This window comes from Ceratotherium simum, chromosome 2, assembly GCF_057802395.1.
Source record: "Ceratotherium simum simum isolate JZ-2026a chromosome 2, ASM5780239v1, whole genome shotgun sequence".
Taxonomy (NCBI): Eukaryota; Metazoa; Chordata; class Mammalia; order Perissodactyla; family Rhinocerotidae; genus Ceratotherium; species Ceratotherium simum.
In genome coordinates, this window is record NC_141901.1 from 88065882 (window position 1) to 88084712 (window position 18831).

At 36.8% G+C, this 18831-nt stretch overlaps 1 protein-coding gene across 1 annotated transcript in view; it reads left to right on the top strand.

The window, feature by feature from the left end:
• Nucleotides 1-18831, top strand: part of LRRIQ3 (leucine rich repeats and IQ motif containing 3) — a 182879-nt gene that overhangs the window by 43269 nt on the left and 120779 nt on the right. Inside the window, exon 4 of the mRNA XM_014788273.2 lies at nucleotides 6993-7126. Coding sequence (XP_014643759.2) covers nucleotides 6993-7126 — 134 coding nt within the window. The remainder of the gene's footprint in view (nucleotides 1-6992; nucleotides 7127-18831) is intronic.

An 18831-nucleotide genomic window follows, 5' to 3' on the forward strand; every position in this document is an offset into this window, starting at 1 on the left:
ACTTACCCTAGATCGCATAGCTAGCAAGGGGTAGAACTGGAATTTAAACCCAGGCAGTTTTAAAACTCCTCCAGTGGAGGAGATGCATTACTTTCCCTTAGAAAGAGAATGCGTCCACTTGTCCTCAGATAGCAAATAGTTTATGGCATTTGTACAAGTTTGCAGTGATATCTTTATTGGCATTTACAAGGTAATTGTTTTAGGATATCAGAAAGCTTGAGTATTGTCTAGAGGTTATTTGTTCTCTGACGGGGACACTAACCCTGCCCACAACTGATGATGATTCTGTTTCTCTCTTTAAGAAGAAGGAATTATTCATGTCTTGGTGGGAAGCAGGACTCTCTGTTGGTGAGAACTGCAGCCTCTGACCAGGAGCACTACAGCATAGTCATCTCAGTTCCCTCCTGTGTTCTGCTCCCTCACTTCTTACTTATGCACTCAACCTCCCTGACTCCAAGCTACTGTAGGGGAGGAAAAATAACTTTCCTTCTACACTTCTAGTTCTTGGCTGAGACCCCAGTAACAAAAGACAGATTAACAAGAGAAAAAAACGAGTTTATTAACATGTATATCTCATGTACACGTGGGAGGTACCCAGGGAAAAATGAGTAACTCCTTCAGGTGGCTTAGAATTCATGCTTAAATACCATCTTGATGTGGAATGGGGAGGGAGAGTGTAGGCCTCTAAGTAGAGAGTAAATGATTTTTAGGAAAAATGAATGGGTTCTTAGAAGAATAGATGGGAGTTAGTGAGAAAGTTCATCTGGGTGTGGTGTCCTCTCCTAATCTCCTCCTCTTCTAATTTCTTTCTGATCTCCTCTCCTGTGATAAAAGTCCATCTTCCCTTGTTGATGAAACCCCTGGGGAAGGGATTTATAGTTGAATGCCTTTTGGAAGATCTGTCTTTAGGCAGATAAGAGAAGTTCAGAGAAATCCTCTCCCTGCATTTGCTGTTTTTCAAGTTGCCTCCCACTCAAAATAATCAATATACCAAAGGGGCATATTCTAGTGTGGCATGTCTTGAACTCCATCAGTCATATTTTGGGGTGGCGTATTTTGCTGCGCTCAACTCACACACACACACACACACACACACACACACACCATGAGCCCAGATGCAATGAACAAAGAAACATAAAGATTAGAGGAAATCACATCTATACTACAAACCAGTAAAAGATAACATTTAAATAAAAGATTATTTCATAGAATTTCTTCTAGATGTAGTGAAGATTTTTTTTAGATATAACGAAGATGAGGTTGAACCAAAGGTAGAAGCTAGGTCAGCCTGACTTTAAGCTATTCTTCCTAATAGATAACAAAATGACAGGAACGAGAGGAAATTCTGAAAATCCCCCTATTTGTCGAGGATAATAGTGGACCAACTGACAGATAGGACCCATTGCTACAGAATACAGGATAAATTTCATGGAGAAGCCCTAGTCCAGGCAGGATTATAATAAATAGCAAACTGGTATGTGGCAGAACTCATCTGTGATGGGGCTGTCAGGAGCTTCAGAAAGGAGCTTAGTCTCAGCCACATTACTAAACTGGAGTAGTTGACAAGCTAATAGAAAACTCAGTATGAGAAAGCTGGCCTTTGACAGAATGGCTTCACCAGATTGAGAAGAAATACTTGAAAATGATGAGGAAAAAAAAAAGACATAGAGGTGAGTTCCAGGATATTTATTATACATGAACAGGAATTATAGTAGAAAAAATAAAACAAATTAAGAAGCAATAATCAAAGAAATAATGAAAAAAAAATACCATGGATCTGAGTATGGGGCAAGATCTGTGAGAGAACTACATATATTTTCTTTAGAAATCTTTGAAGTTCAGCCCTCTCATCATGGAAAAAAGAAAAAACAAAAGTATACCTTAGATGAGTTTTTCGAATGTAAGAAATCATTAGGCAAGTACAGGTGTTGGCAAGTGTAGTGCATGTGAGGCAGAGTGAAAGCATTTGCAAAGGCACAGAGGTCATGCTAGAGCTTGGTACAATCAAGTGATAACAAGTAATTTAGTGTTCTTGGAGTTTTTGTTTTTTGTTTTTTTTGTGAGGAAGATCAGCCCTGAGCTAACATCTATGCTAATCCTCCTCTTTTTGCTGAGGAAGACCGGCCCTGAGCTAACATCTATTGCCAACCCTCCTCCTTTTTTTTTTTTTTCCCCCAAAGCCCCAGTAGATAGTTGTATGTCATAGTTGCACATCCTTCTAGTTGCTGTATGTGGGACGTGGCCTCAGCATGGCCGGAGAAGCGGTGTGTCGGTGTGCACCTGGGATCCGAACCCGGGCCGCCAGTAGCGGAGCATGCGGACTTAACTGCCAAGCCACGGGGCCGGCCCTAGTGTTCTTGGAGTTTAGAGGACATGTTTGGGCATGTCAAATGATGCTGGAGAAAAAAACAGGATTAATATAGCAAAGGGTTTAATAATACTAAGGAGATAGGACATATTTGGGGAAATATTTAAGGATTTTACATGACTTGATTTTTATTCTAGAAAAATCATCCCATATTCTGTAATTTTGGAGTGGAGGGAAATTGAATGTAGGGAAATTAGTGAGGAGTCTATTGCAATTGTTTGGGCCCTAGTTTTAAGAGCTGATTTAATAAATTGGTAGAGAATATAGATGATATGGAATAGATTGAAGAGAGATTTTTTGATAGAATTTAGTGATGTATTGGGTGGAAAGAGGAAGAGAGAAATAGGAATGTGAGTTTATTGCTTGGTTGGCAAAGTGGAGAATGGTTTTAATGACTATATGTAATGCAGTGTGAGATGCGGATTGGGGATGTTTCCTTATGGGGGAGATAATTATTTCAGGTTTTGACACATAAGTAGAGAAATGAAATTGTAAGTCACTTTATAGGTTTGTAATTTAAGAGATAATTCCTGACAGGAGATACAGCTATGTGGATAATCAGCATATGTGAGATAGTAAGATGTAGCAAGGAAAGTGATCATTCGAGGAGAGTTAGCAAAGAGAAGTGAAAAAAGAAGAAAGCCTAAATTATACAAATATTTAAGTGGTTTGCAGAAAAAGAGGAACCAGCAAACAGACTGAGAAATAAAAAGTGAAAAGGTAGAAAAATTAGGAGTATGCTATTACTGCAACCAAGTAAGAGTTGAGTAATGAAAACAAATTGACATTGCCAAATCAAGCTTGGAGACCAAATATGACATGTATAAGTGACTATTACTTAGTGATTTAATAGTCAGCTGATAATTGAATGCCAGTTGCAGATCAGATAGCTTAGTTAGTCCTAGAGATATAGGATAAAGAGAGAGTTGTTAAACTTGGTGAATTTATGTTGCAGTGGGGAAAATAGAACAATAATTGCATTATAGCATAAGCTTGTTAAATGAAAAAACAAATAAAGATTTAGTAAGGAGAAACTTTATTCAAAAGGATTTTTGCAAGAGTGGGAAAGGGGCTATTGCAATAGGCAAAGGGGGCCTATTGCAATAGGGAGAAGGCTCTGACATTAAGATCTGCAGACATATTAAAAGTTAGGCAAAAAGGGTTTTTCTTTCAGAGGGAGTAGTAAACAAGGCCAGAAAGAACTGTGGGTAAATAGGATGAAGGTGAGTGGCATGGTCTGGCAGTATATCAGAGAAGACTGTACCCTGACAGTAGCCTATTCTCAGGAGGGGCTGTTAAGGATGGGTTGTACGCTGTCTCAGGCTGAAGGTGGGCCAAAGTTCAGGGGCCTAGGGGAAGGAGAGAATCTTAACCAACTTTGGTTAACAAGCATTTTGTTCTAATTGGTCAGTGGGGACAAAGCAGTTCAACTAATTATTGACAGGCAAAGAATGGGGATTTAGAGGGTCTGTGTCAGGACCTTGTCATAGGTAAACAAGAGGGGCATTCATGGATATTATCTAAGTAATATGGGGGAAGGGTTCTTCTTTGCAGTAAGCCATTTCCTGAGACAAAAGGATGAGGAGATTTCTTAACCTTCACTGTTTTCCAGGATCACAGGGCTAGGGTAAAATTTAACATTGTCAGGTGTGACAAATGAGTTATTGCACAGGATAAATTGTAGAAGGATATTGAACTCAGATCAATATTAAGAAAGGCTTCTTGGAGGAAAGAACTGAGTCTAGGATAGTGAGAAAAGTAATTGAGAAGGACAGTCAAGAAACTGGAATGGTATCTGTAAAAAGCATTGAGGTTTATCAGGTAATTTTCAGGGGGGTAAGTATTGGATATTGTCAGAGTGGAAGGTGTTATATGTAGGGTGAAGGGAGATGAAATTGAGGAGGTAAGGAGGGACTAGATCAAGGATTTTGTGTGCCAATTCAAGAAATTTGTAATTTATCTTTCAGTGATGTGCCAGTGAAATATATTAAGCAAGGATGCCATATGATCAGATTTGCATTTAGGAAAGTTCACTTTAGCAATAGTGCATTTTATGGTTTGGAGAGAGTGGGGGAATGGGGATTATTTCAGATATTAGTTAGGACATTTTTAGTAAGTTAGGGAAGAAGTGATAAAGACATGCAATAAAGCAGTGACAGAGAATAGAAGAAAAGGGAGAGGTCAGACAGATATTTGAGATGTTGAATAAACTGGGCCTGGCAACATTTGGATACGAAGAAGCATGAGAGAAAAGAGAGCCTAGGATGGTTCCAGGATTTCTGGGTTAGGTAACTAAGGGCACTAGTGCCATTCACTAAGAGCATATGAGAAAGCAGGTTAGGGAGGAAGATTCATGTTTGGGAAAGTTGAGTTTAATTGGATATCAGTTTGACCATATGGTTCTGTAGCTCACGAGAGAGTTCAGGCTTAAAGCTAGAAATCTGTGAGTCATAAGCACATAGGTGAGTGTTGAAGCTATGAATTTGAATGCAATCATCTGCAAAGTGTGTTCGGATTGAAAAGAGACAAATGGGGAAAATCCTTTCAATATGACTTTAAGCAGAGTATGGATAGGTCTTTAAAAAGTCCATAAGTAAACAAGATTTATATAAGGAAAACTAGGAGAAGTGGTATATAGAAGCCAAGGGAAATGTTTCAAGGAGGAATGTCCATTGATAATTTTGTAAGAAAAGCATCAGATAGGATGGTAGGGATAGAAGCCAGTGGAATGAGATACAGGAAGGGAGAAGGTGGGCACAGCAAATGTGGAATTCTGTTTCAAGAATTTGGGCTTTTAATGAAAGTTAGATACAAAGGATGGAGGGTCGGAACATGTGTGATTATTTGTGTGCATTTTAAAGATGGATGAGGCTAAATCATATTTACAGGTAAAGGGATAGTGACAGTAGAGGACAAGTAATTAAAAACAGAGGGAGGGGCCAGTCTGGTGGCGTAGCAGTTAAGTTCACATGCTCCTCTTTGGCAGCCTAGGGTTGGCAGGTTTGGGTCCGGCCTGGCCACTTGTCAAGCCATGCTGTAGCAGCCTCCCATATAAAGTAGAGGAAGAAGGGGCACGGATATTAGCCCAGGGCCAAACTTCCTCATAAAAAGAGGAGGAGTGGCAACAGATGTTAGCTCAGGGCTAATCTTCCTCACACACACACACACCAAAAAAAAAAAAAAAAAAAACGAATAGAAAAACTGAGGGATATGGGACTTAGCCAATCTTGGACAGGAAGAGAGATACTTCTTGTTTTATCATTGAGTAGAAGGCACTTCTACTCAGTATATATAGGAATATAGTTAAATGGTAATATAATTAAATTTGTAGGGAAGGGAGGAGAGTTAGTTGATGGAGTTCAGACTTGATAGCCCTAATTTTTCTGTGAAAAGGAAGCAAGATGTTTAGGGAGCTCTAGGGAGAAGTCTTGAAGAGTATTGAGAATAGTACTGAAGGTTTGCAGTAGCTCCTGTTGGAAATAGAACCAAGTCAGGGCCAAGTAAAGAACTTGCTTGAGCCAGCCCTGATGGCCTAGTGGTTGAAATTCCACGCATTCTGCTTCAGCGGCCCTGGCTGGGTTCCTGGGTGCAGAACCACCCCACTTGTCTGTCTGTAGTCATGCTGCGGCGGCAGCTCACGTGGAAGAGCCGGAACTTACAACTGTACACAGCTATGTACTGGGGCTGTGCAGGGGGCGAGGCAGAGGAAGGGAAAAGGAGGAATATTGGCAATAGGTGTTAGCTTAGGGCGAAGCTTCCCATGCAAAAAAAAAAAAAGTAATTTGCTAATTAGCAATGAATGTTTGCAAGTATAAACCTGAAGTAGCCTTAAACCGCAAGGCTTTGTGATTTCTTGTTTCTAGCAGTATGTAGCTGATTGAGTGTACAGGAGGAAAAGGTGTGTGTTTTTAATGTGTTGGGGTTGGTAATTTTCAGGGTGGGTGCCTTACAAACAATATGAATTTTAGGTTTTTAATGCATAATCCTTACATTGAAAACATAAGTAAAGTGGCTTTATTTCTAACCAGTCAAATGATCAATAGGCTATAGAGAATCTATGATCTCAAATCTAAAAATTTGCAGACAACAAGATCTTAGAGATAATTTCTTTAAAGATAATATAGAATATTTTTCCCCCGGGGGAATGTGCTGTGTTCCAGTAAAAGTGTCCAACATTCTAGTTAAGCTGCAACAAAATTTTGAACTACTGTAAATTGTTTTATAAATCCAACATATGTCAGTTTTCTCTAAGGGGATCCACAGAATACCTTTAGAGTTTCGTTGGATACCTATTCATGGACTACCTTTCAGAGATCAACAAGATTGTGGTCAAAATTTTATACCTGTTATATCAGATTGAGAGAAGAAGATAGAATGGAGAAAATTATCATCATGGATCTTGCATTTTGTGTAGAGAATTGAAATTATTTGATGCTACTAATTCTTGATCTTCTGATCTTGATTTAATGAAATAGATATGAAAATGTGTTTATTTTTTAATTGTTATGCCTATAAGACACCTGTGAACATTTTAGTAGTTTATACAATTAGACTAGCAAGTTTAAAATGTCTTTTGGAAATACCTTCATGAAATATAAATATTAAATATATTTTCTTTTTATAGGGATCAACCTATGAGGATGAAATTAGTAATATTAAATATATTATTTCAAAAATTAATGAAATTCTGGCTCATAATTCACCAGTTTTGATTATTCAAAGATGGATACGTGGTTTCTTAGTTAGAAAAAATTTGAGGTATGTTTTATTTTTTTACTATTTGAATATTAGAATCAGATGAGTAAATCAGTGATAAAAAGGCAATTCTCCAATAATATACATTTTTGTATTCCCTATCAAAATGGTATTTTATAGACTGAACTAGTTTTAAGGAAAACACCACATACTCTATAGTAATATATTGTGATATTTAGCATAATCAAAATTTGATACTTTTATTTTTTCTTTTAAATTGACCATATAAATAACTAATCAATACAATTATTAATCATTGAGTAATTCTGACAGTTTTTTAATTAAACTTAAAAACATCAAAAACATATAAGAAATTTATCTCATGTAATGAGATGTAATAGAAATATAAGCCATGTACTAATATAATGGGATAAAATAGAAATATAAACCAGGAAACACATGTACAAAGATTTTATATTTCGTTTGGATGTGAAGATAATTTTGCTGAAACATCTGCTACCACATCATTCTGCATCATCCTTCAGTTTATTGTCTTTGCCTCTCTCTTTTTTCCTTGCATTCCTTCCCAGTAGCTGACATTTGCAAATAGAGGACAACTTTTCTTGCTGGAATCCCTCAACATAGGATATTCAGTCATCAATTTGTTTATACTAGTCATGCCAAACATCAAACAAATGAAAAAATATCATTCTTATATAGGATATTCTCAGATGCTAAATTAGAGTTCAGAAGATAGAAATGAAATTTGACCCTGAAATATAGGCAGCATTAAATAGATCTGGAGTTCGGCAGTGGACATTCCCTGAGAAAGCCAGATTAGGAGGTTTCACTGAAATGATATTCGTCATTCTGTGGTAAGGCAGAGAGAATGTTCTCCTGCATTAGTCTACATGTGCTAATCATAGATGGCAATAGCCCTGATAAAGAGAGAGAAGTATGCGGGACAAGTAGCGAAACTGACCATAATACAGTGCCTGCAACTTCTGAGGAGGAGGTTCCACATACTTTCCAAACGAAGGTCAAAGTGTGAGAGCAAGTGGCCTCACAAGTGGGAACAAGTAAAATGATTTGGAATAAAGGATGTGGAAAAGGATGAGGCAGTTGCTGACAGGTACGTGTTTATTTAAAATGTTATTTCTGTCTCATATGTTCCACTTAAATTTAGTATGCATTTTATATGAAATAAACATCTACTTAAAGTCATTTGTTTTTGGCTTATGCCCCTGGGATTGATTAGTGTTAGCATGGTATATATTTCTCCATCACTCTGCCTTTAATCTATATCTGTCTTTATATTTTAAATGGGTTTCTTGTAGACAAAATCTAGTTGGGTCTTGTTTTTGATCTACTCTGATAATCTCTGTCTTTTAATTGGTGCATTTAGACCATTGATATTTATAGTGCTTATTGATATAAGTTGGATTAATATCTCTCAGATTCATTACTATTTGCTTTGTTGCCATTGTTCTTTTTTCATATTTTTGTCTTCCATTCTTTTTCTGCCTTTTTTGGTCTTAATTGAACATCTTATATGATTATATTTTCTTAGCATATCAGATATATACATTTTTTTCTATTTTTTTAATGTTTTTTAATGTTTTCCATAGAGTTTGCAATATACATTTATAGCTAATCCAAGTCCACTTTCAAATAGTACTTTACCACTTCATAGGTAGTGTTAGTACCTTATAAGAACAAAACAATCCTAATTCTTCCCTCCTGTCCCTTTTATCATTGCTTTCATCATTTCACTTATATATAAGCATACCTTCATATATATATCATATATATATATATACATAATTATATATATGGTTGGCATTATTATTTTGAACAAACTGTTATCTGTTAGGTCAATTAACAATAAGAAAAATAAGTTTTATTTTACCTTCACTTATTCCTTCTTGGATACTCGTCGTTACTTTTTGTAGGTCCAAGATAATGATCTATAATATTTTCCTTCTCTCTAAAGAACTTCTTTTAACATTTTTTTGCAAGGCAGGTACTGGCAACAAATTCTCTCAGTTTTTATTTGTCTAAGAAAGTCTATCTCTCCTTCACTTTTGAAGGATAATTTCTAAAGGAACAGAATTCTAAGTTGGTAGTTTTTGTTTCTCTCAACACTTGAAACATTTCAACCTACTTTCTTCTTGGTTGCATGATCTCTGTGAAGTCATATATAATTCTTATTTTTATTCCTCTGCAGGTAGAAATTTTTTTCCCCCTCTGGCTTCTTTCAAGATTTTTTTTTATTTATCTGTGAATTTCCGTAGCTTGAAAATGATAAGCATAGTTGTAGGTTTTGGCATTTTTCCTGCTTCATGGTCTATGAGCTTCTTGGATCTGTCATTTGTTGTCTGATATTAATTTTGGGAAATTCTCCATCATTATTGTTTCAAATATTTCTTCTCTTCCTTTATCTCTTTCTTCTCCTTCTAGTATTTCCATCACATATATGTTACACCTTTGTAGTTGTCCCACAGTCCTTGGATATTATTTTCTCGTTTTTTTAATCTGTATTTTCTTTTCTTTTTCATTTTCAAGGGTTCTCTTGACAGATCCTCTAGCTCAGAAATTCTTTCCTCAGCCATGTGCAGTCTTCTAATAAGCCCATCATAAACATTCTTCATTTCTGTTACAGTGTTTTTGATCTCTGGCATTTCTTTTTGCTTGTTTCTTAGGATTTCCACGTCTCTGCTTACATTGCCCATCTGTTCTTGCATGCTGTGTACTTTATCCATTAGAGCCCTTGGCATATTATTCATAGTTGTTTTAAAGTTCTGGTCTGAAAATTCCAACATCCCTGCCATGTCTGTTTCTGATGATTGCTCTGTCTCTTCAAATTGTGTTTTTTTCCTTTTGGTATGCCTTGTAATTTTTCCTTGATAGCTGAACATGATGTACTGGGTAAAAGGAACTGCTGTAATTAGGTCTTAGTAATGTGGTACTAAGGTTGGGGGAGGGGTAGCATTCTATAGTCCTGTGAGTAAGTCTCAGTCTTTAGTGAGTTTGTGCCTCTGGACTATAAACTTTATAAGAGTGTCTCAGTTCTGCCCCCGGCCCCCCCCCCCCCCCCCCCCCCCCACTTAGATGTGACTGGATTGCTAAACTGGGCTGGAGTTTGGTATCTCCCTTCTCCCATGTGGAGGGCTCAGGCAACTCAAGCTGGAGTTGATTTTTCCCTTCCCTCAGGTCAGTTAGGCTCAGATAACACCCCAGCAGGTTAGACTATGGTTAACTAGTTTCCCCTGAAGGCAGTTCTTGTTGAGAAGAACAGAGTGCTCTGGTGCATGTTAAAATGGCTCCTTTTCCCCTCCCCCTGCTGGAAGCCTGAGGGGATTTTTCTCTGATGTTTGCTATGGGAACCTGGTTGAGCTCCTGGAGGTAAATCTCACAATATTGTGGCAGCCTCCTTATGACTAGGTCCTCCTGGAGTTTTTGCCTCTCAGTGTTGTCCACACTGAGCCTCTAGCAGTTCTTCAGTAACAGTTCAGATTTTCCTTCCCCAGCACTGGTTTTGCCAGCGTTTTTCTCTTGTGACTCTTTGCTCAGGTAAGCCATGATGACTTATATTCACTTGCTTGTCTCTCAAATCTTGGAGGCAGCAGTTTGCCCTGAGTCCTCGCCTTTCTTAGGGATCCAAAAGAGTCATTGGTTTTTCAATCTGTTCAGCTTTTTACCTTTTGTTAGGACAGGATGGCAGTTTCCAAACTCCTTATATGCAGAACTGGACTTAAGTTTATTTTGAAATAATAGGTTATAATTTTCATCTTTTTTGTAGTCTTCATTGTCTGGCTTGCTTTTATAGTCTATAGTGATGTTATTTTGCTTCTTATTCTCTTTTTGCTATACGAGATTAGACTGTGATCCATTTGTATTGCCCTTTTTATGAGAAATCAGTTTTTCTGAGATTTAAGAAGCTTTTCTTCATGTTCTAAAGTTCCTTCTCCTGTTTTTGTTTGTTTGTTTTGTGTGTGTGTGTAGTTTCTGAAAATATCATGGCTTACTTTCTGAGTTTTCTGACTCTGGTCCCCAGCACTCCCTTTTTAATGTGGACTTTTATTTCTCTTTTTCTCTGTTGTCTCTGTGCTGCTCAATTTTGTTTCTATATTCAGGAGTTTCTTCTCAGTTTGGGGCTTTGACCTTGATGGGAGCATTGGCTAGTTAGTTTTGGGGGTTCATAGGCCCAGAATACTCCAGACCCTTCAAGACGACCCCTTGTATTCACACACTATTGGAATACGCAAAACCCTTCCAGGATTTGGCTTCTGTTCTTGCTTCTGCATGCTTTCTAGGGAGTGTCTTTAACTTTTTTTATTCCTATCCATCAGATGCCTCATTGCTTTTGTGGGAGATCAAGATTTGGCCACCCTGAAATCTATCTCTTTACCTTGGTTGTTTTCTCTAGGGACATTTGACCTCCCCCACTAACTGCCTAAAGAATTTGACATGGTAGCTCCTTCCTGGAACAGATCTATCATGATGGCTGTAAAGATAACATAGGGTAAATGTTACAATAGGAAAGGCACCAACAAGCCCCTCTTATCAGAAGTTCTGTCTCTCTGGCCACATTCTCTGGATGACCCTGCGAAGAGTTGCCAGACAATCATTTACATTTATAAGGGAAATCTCCATTTGTAAAGGTATCTCCCTCTCTGTTTTGAGAAGAGAGGGGGATGAGCTCATTTCTAGTGACTTATCAATGTGGAAGGTGAGGCCTTGAGCTGCATAATAACCTTATTCTTATTTACTGTGCTTTAGTGGTAATCTCCTGTAACTGACTCCCCCCACCCCCAAAATCCTCCTTTGTCATTGGCTGAAAATGATATTTAAGACGAGAATTTCTGCTATTGTGTTGAGAAACGCAGTGTCCCTGCTTTCTCACATGTATACATGTTATTAAACTTGGTATTATTTTCTCCTGCTAACCTGTCTTGTTGATTGTTTGGCCAGCCAGAAGAACCTTAAGGGAAAGGGCAGAGAGAGATCCTCCCTCTTCCCCCGACACTTTCATGTTTTTCCTCCTGCATAATTGCTAATACCACAGTGGTCTTATGGGTTTCAGTGGTTTTTCTCCATTCACATTTTGGATTTTCTTGTCACATAGTATTGTTATAGATTATTAAAAATTTTTGTTATCTAGTTGTTATATCTGTCTTCTGGGAATGGGAATCTAGGTAGATTCAAAAACTATGTTACTGCCACTACGATTATCCCAGGGTACCCTCACAAAAGAGGAGTTTACAAGCATCATATACCAACTATTTCTAACAAACCAACTTTCTGTGACTTCCATATTTTAGGTGACATATATTAGCTGAATTTATTTCTTAAAAAATATAAGGGGGGTCCAGAAATGAAATATCCTATAATCAAATCATGAGAGAAATGGTTAGAGGAACTTAGATATTTGAGTATTGAAAGAGTTATTTAAGGGTACTTCAAATAGTTCAATAGTATATGATAATAGCATATGAAAATCATATATGTTAAGTATACATATTAGTAGAGTATACTATTAGTACATGTATACTATATACAAATAATATATGAAATAGATAAAAAGATCAAGCGTAGTGGATGGAAGTTTCAGAAAGACAGATTTCAGATTTCATATTTTTCTAAGAAAAATCTCTAACTATTATGATCATCTGAATTATATGGCTATAAATTTCTTTTGACATGTAGTATTAAAGTGGAAGCTGTCTGAATGCCAAGGTTGTAATAAAATGGGTTTTAGCAGAGATCAGAGTTTGTTATGTATCAAATCTAAGCTACCTGGACTCTATTTCCCAGTAAATATAATTAAAATATATTTATATAAATAAGAAGACAATAATAGGAAATAATATGTGATCCTGTTCAGACCAGGAACAAGATAAGAAGGCTCATAATCATCACTATTATATTACAATTTCCTGGAGCTGGTCCAGTGGCGTAGTGATTAAGTTCATGTGCTCCACTTCAGCAGCCCGGGGTCCGCGGGTTCAGATCCTGGGCATGGACCTGTGCACCACATATCAGGCCATGCTGTGGCAGGCGTCCCGCATATGAAGTAGAGGAAGATGGGCATGGATGTTAGCCCAGGACCAATCTTCCTCAGCAAAAAGAGGAGGATTGGCAATAGATGTTAGCTCAGGGCTAATCTTCCTTACACACACAAAAAAAAACCCCACGGTTTGGTGATTTATCTTCAAGAGGCAGACACAAAAACAAGAACTTTATTGGGAGAAATACCTTTGAAAAACAAAAGGGGAAGGAGTAGGAATAAATAGGAAAAGGCTTTACACTCTGAAGCAAATCTCACACCTGTGAAAGGAGAGAGAGAAGGTTAGGAAGAAACTCAGCAACATAACTGAAAAAATCTAGGCCAGTCCAGTGGGGAATCCCTGGGCTAAAGTTGAGCATTAGAAGAATCCTACATCAGGCAGAAATAGGCCAGCACTATTACAATACTCAGTCATGGACTGGGAACAGCCTTGGTGAAAATGTAGTGATGGATCCGTCTGCTGGGGCTGTCAGTCAGCTATGCTCCCCATAGTGGGTTCTGTTCGAGGAGATCTGAGCAGCGCACTCCCGTGACTGTCATATACCACATACTGATCAGAGTTTGTTATGTATCAAATCTAAGCTACCTGGACTCTATTTCCCAGTAAATATAATTAAAATATATTTATATAAATAAGAAGACAATAATAGGAAAATTATATGTGATCCTATTCAGACCAGGAACAAGATAAGAAGGCTCATAATCATCACTATTATATTACAATTACCTAAGGGAAGATACAGATTACCTCTAAAAAAAAACTACCAAACATTAGCAATACCACAACACCAAAACAAATAAAAGGATATATCATTTTTGTCATATTGGGTGAATCAATGCAGTAAAGATGTCAGTTCTTCCCAAGTTGATCTATATCTACAGGGTATTCCTAATCAAAATTCTAGGAGTTTTCTTCAATAACACATACTTCGAAAAGTAATATTATGTTGGTGCTTCAGTTTGTCTCTACTCATTCTCAAAATCCCACTAAACTGTTAGTAAGAAGATTTAGAAAGGCAGAGGACAAGAGAAGGGCAAAGAGAAAAAGAGCAACAAAATTTTGGAAATTGGAAAGCAGATGGGTGTGTACAACTGACTTTGCAGACCTTAGAAACCCATAGCCTAGAGATCAGCAAACTATGGCCTGCAGGGTAGCTACCTGTTTCTGTAAATAAATTTTATTGGAACAAAGTCGCACTCATTCTTTTATGCATTGTCTATCATTGTGATTTTAAGCTACAATGCCAGAGCTGAGTAGTTGGGACAGAGATTACTATCTGGTCTTTTAAGAAAAAGTTTGCCAACCTCTGCTGTAGCCTATCCTGATAGTATAAGAAGCCCGAGTAAGGCTGATTCATACTGCAGAACCCAGGAATGGTTATGAATTAAAGATCCTAGGAACTTCTCTAAGTGGGGGTACAAGTGCTGCTGCAAATAGGAGCATTTATTGAATCTCTGTTTAGGATCAGTTCAACTCTCCTACCCTATCCTGAACTACTGGGCAGCTGACTCCCTCTTCTCCATTCAGTCCCCCTTCTCCACTCTGTTTTCTTAGAGAAGTTAAATCAAATTCTTTCCACTCAGGAACCAGAGATAGTTTATGGTGGGACTATATTCTAATGAAAAAGGGGGAACTTGTTAAAGTTTCATGAGGTTCCTAGTTACCTTCTCTGCCAAGTGGCAATAAGGCTTTTACCTTCCAGTCCGATTAGATACTTCCTGTCTGGAGATACTGCCATCTCAAGAGGAAAGCCTGACAATTGAGAATCTCCCAGTGAAACAGCAGTCAGATCACCCTACATAAAAGCTTAGTTGATAATCGTCATTCAAATACATAGATATTTAGTGTTTTATTTTAGAGATGGAAGGACAGACCAGAATCACTAGATGCCTCTAAAGTTATGGACTAAGACAAAATAAAGGAATGCAGATTAAAGAAACAGGTTAAGGGGGCTTTCTTTTTTCCCTTTCTCATACTGGAAATATACTTTTGTTGGGCCTGTAATTTTAGGCTGATAAATATTTTCTCTTAGGTCATTGAATATATTTTTCACTGTTTTTTGGCTTCTATTGTTGCTATTGAAAAGTAAACTATTTCTTTTCCCTCTTACCACTTTTAAATCTAAGATCTTTCTGTGTGTTTTCTGAAGATGTTTACTTTGACAATTCTAAGAATCAATTTCTTTTTATTATCCAGTTTGAGATTTGCTAGGCTTAACGTGTCTAGGGATTTGTTTCTCCTTTATTAATTCTGGATGATTTCCTGTCATCATCTTATTGATAATCTTTCCAAAACATTTTCACTATATTCCCTATTTTTCTTATCGTGGGAAATTACCTCTTTGCAGTGATGGTCCCTAAGTATATTAACAGGTAGATGATAGCAGAGGTCATGCTCAAAGACCAATATATCTATATTTGGTAACACCATTGGCTTGGGGGTTCTTTCTGTTGATTCCAAGCTCTTATTGGGGAGGGTAATCAAGCCTCTCTTGACTTTTGTTCTGAATTTATTTTGCAATATCTTGCTTAGTTTCTTCTCTACCCTATATTATGGATAAGTTTTTAGTTGTTCACTGGGATTGGGGGCTCTTAAATATTGCTTGAATTTTAAAGATCATTTATGAAGCATTATCTTATTTCTCTTATAATTTACTTAGGATACCTTTTAATTGCATCCCATTCTGTCACCAGCTGTAGTGGTGGGAAATTACCTAGGTGCTGATTGGTGGGAAATTACCTATGTTAGCCTCCAAGTAAGGTACCAGGCAGGCTATTTCAGAGGTCACAGAATAGAAAGCCTCACGGATCAAATTAAGATTCTTGAATCATACTTTATTTAATCTACTTAAAACATACAGCAAGAAGCAAGGGAGAAAGATGGAGTAGATGTGGATACAAGTGGGGTGAAATGACTGCGCTATCTGAATCCTGTGTTACATAATGCTTATACGTCCTGTCTCTCACTCTGTTGTATCAGGCCTCCCTACTGATGGTTGGGTTGTGAGGACCAGAGTTGAGGATGCGCAATGGTCTTCAACAGCCAGAAAGTGACTGGAGCCAATATACTCTTGATTTATTGGAGACATGCAGGAGCAAGTGTGCCTCACCATAGCTGTAAACTAACTGATAACCTCCTAAACAGATATGAAATGTTTACTTGTATGTTTTCAGCAGAGCATGCATGGGGTCATGTTAGGTTACTAATGGTTGATTGATTTGGTGGGAGACACAGCTGTCCATCTGGAAGTTATGTGATAATGCTTTATGAATTTTTTAAGATGTCATTTGGTCCTTCCATACCTTTCTATCTATAAGGAATAGTCTTATTTTGTCCTTTATATCAGTGTTATGCACACCCTATATTTCATCTATTCTATATAATGAGTTTCTCAGGTTACTAGCTTACTTTGCTATCTATACTTAACACATCTTATGAATTTTGCCTATATCTCACACTTGCTTATTCAGTATCTATACTTGGTATCTTATGAGCTTTGTCTACTTGTTTGTTTCTCTTTTCCTTTAAAGCATATTTGAATGCCCTCAAATAAGACAGAAAATACAAATTACAATGTCTCTTAACCTTTCTTTCATAATTGTTCCTGTTCTGCATTCTATAAGGAAGATCTTTAGATTGCTCTCCCAGTTGAATAATTCTCTCCTCAGTGATATATAATCTGTTATTTAATCTAGCTATTGAATTTTGAATTTTAATTATATTTTTTAATTTATAGAAGTATTATTTGGTTCTTTTTCAAATTTTCTTATTGTTTTGTTAATAGCTTTTCTCCTTTCCTCATATTTTTAATACACTTTTATTTTTTAAGACATATTAACCATACTCTTTCATTCAGTAACTCATAATTCCAATACTTGCTATCTTTAGAGGTTTGCTTCTGCTGTCTGCTTTTACTGTAGATTTCACATACTGCATGTCATTTCCTTGTGTATTCTGTGATTTTGAATGTGAACTCCTATTCCTTGGAACTTTTGCTAAATTCTTTGACACTCTTTTATCAAGGTTGGTTTCCCCAAGAGGATGTTTTGTTTACTTTTAAGTGCCTGTTGAAACTTTCCAGGACATCTTAAAATTATCATCTCCAGTTTTTTCAGATCACTTAGGTAGTCTGAATTTGGGATGAAAACCTATATGAGAACTAGATTGCTCTTAAAAATTTTCAAGGAAGATTGTTTTTGCTTTCTTTCATTTAGGGACAAGGTAGGTCCAAGATGGTAATTTTCTTCTTCTGGCAATTTGTAGAATGAGGAGAAGAGTGATGTTGGTGGTTATTATAATTCTTCTTTACACTGGAGGTGCATTCCATTGGATCCTAGGTTTTTGTAAAGGTTTCTTATTATAATCTCCATCCTGATCAGACCTTAGGCTCTCCTCTGCTTATGTACTGAAGGTGATATATAATACCCAAGGTCAAGATTATCTGAGTGAAGTAAGTGTCCCGAGGTTGAAGGCTGGGGTCAGAGCCCCTGCTTAGCTCTTTGAACTGCTGCTTTAATTTGGATTTAGGGTCTAAAGAATATATACATATATGTTTTTTTGTCACTCATCAATGCATTATATTTTATCCATTATGTTTTATTTAATTAGGGAATTGAATTTTACCTTGAGGTTTCATGAAGTGGGAAATGATTAGAGTTGATTAAAGAAATTGATCTAGGTTTCTGTATTAAAGTATGTTTATGAGAAAGATAATTGCCACATTTTTTACCTCTGTATGTTCTGATTAAAATAAAAAGGCCCTTATCAAGCATCCGTTCTCATATATTCTATATTCTTAAATTCTAATAAAATGTTTCTTAATAATATTAAAAATAAATTCACACAAATAATAAGCAATTATTGATAATTCCAGCACTGTTAACTACCTAATGTGAAACGTTTCATAGTTGACAAAATTTGAGGAATAGAGAATTATATTCGTAAAACCAGTGGTCTTATGTATGATCAACATTTTGCTTGCCTCCTCTGCCTTTAACTGCTCCCCATTATGTGCAATGTGATTTGGGCTGGTTGACCACACACTTCACACCCAGATGAGTAATTTCTGATATAAGGCAGAGTGTTTTATTAGGATTATTTTGATCATCTTAGTAAAAGAAGTAAAAGAAATCAAAGAATATCCAAAACAAACTAGTGTGAACAATAAAAGGGATATATTGGTTTACATGACTGAAAAGTCCTAAAGAAATTGATTTGGAACCCTGAATAAACCCTGAATCCTACCCTACACCTGGACTTACCCTTTTGAATATTTAAACCAGTTTGAGCCTGTTGTTGTTAAAGAAGTGGATATTTTAAGGAATAAACTTCAAAATGTGAAATTGATTAAACTGAGGTAGAGAAGAGAGTGAGGAGGAGAAATCTTTTATCCTGGGCTGGGAAGTTTGTCATCATTTTTATAAAGTTAAGAAATAGTTGGTTAAACTGTTTTATTTATATTATACGCTGACTTTTGCCTACAGAGGGTATGAAGTTAGGGAGATTAGTAGGAAAAATGCCAGATGTTGGGGTATTTTGATTACTTCCTATAGTCTACAGTAGATTATTCTAGGAGAGACACATAATTAGCTTGAAATGGGTATAAATGAAAGCAGTGAGGGAAGAAAATATGACTTTGCTATGAAGGGTCTTTTTTCCCATGATCTAAGTCAATTTGATGAAATGTTAATTTGTGAG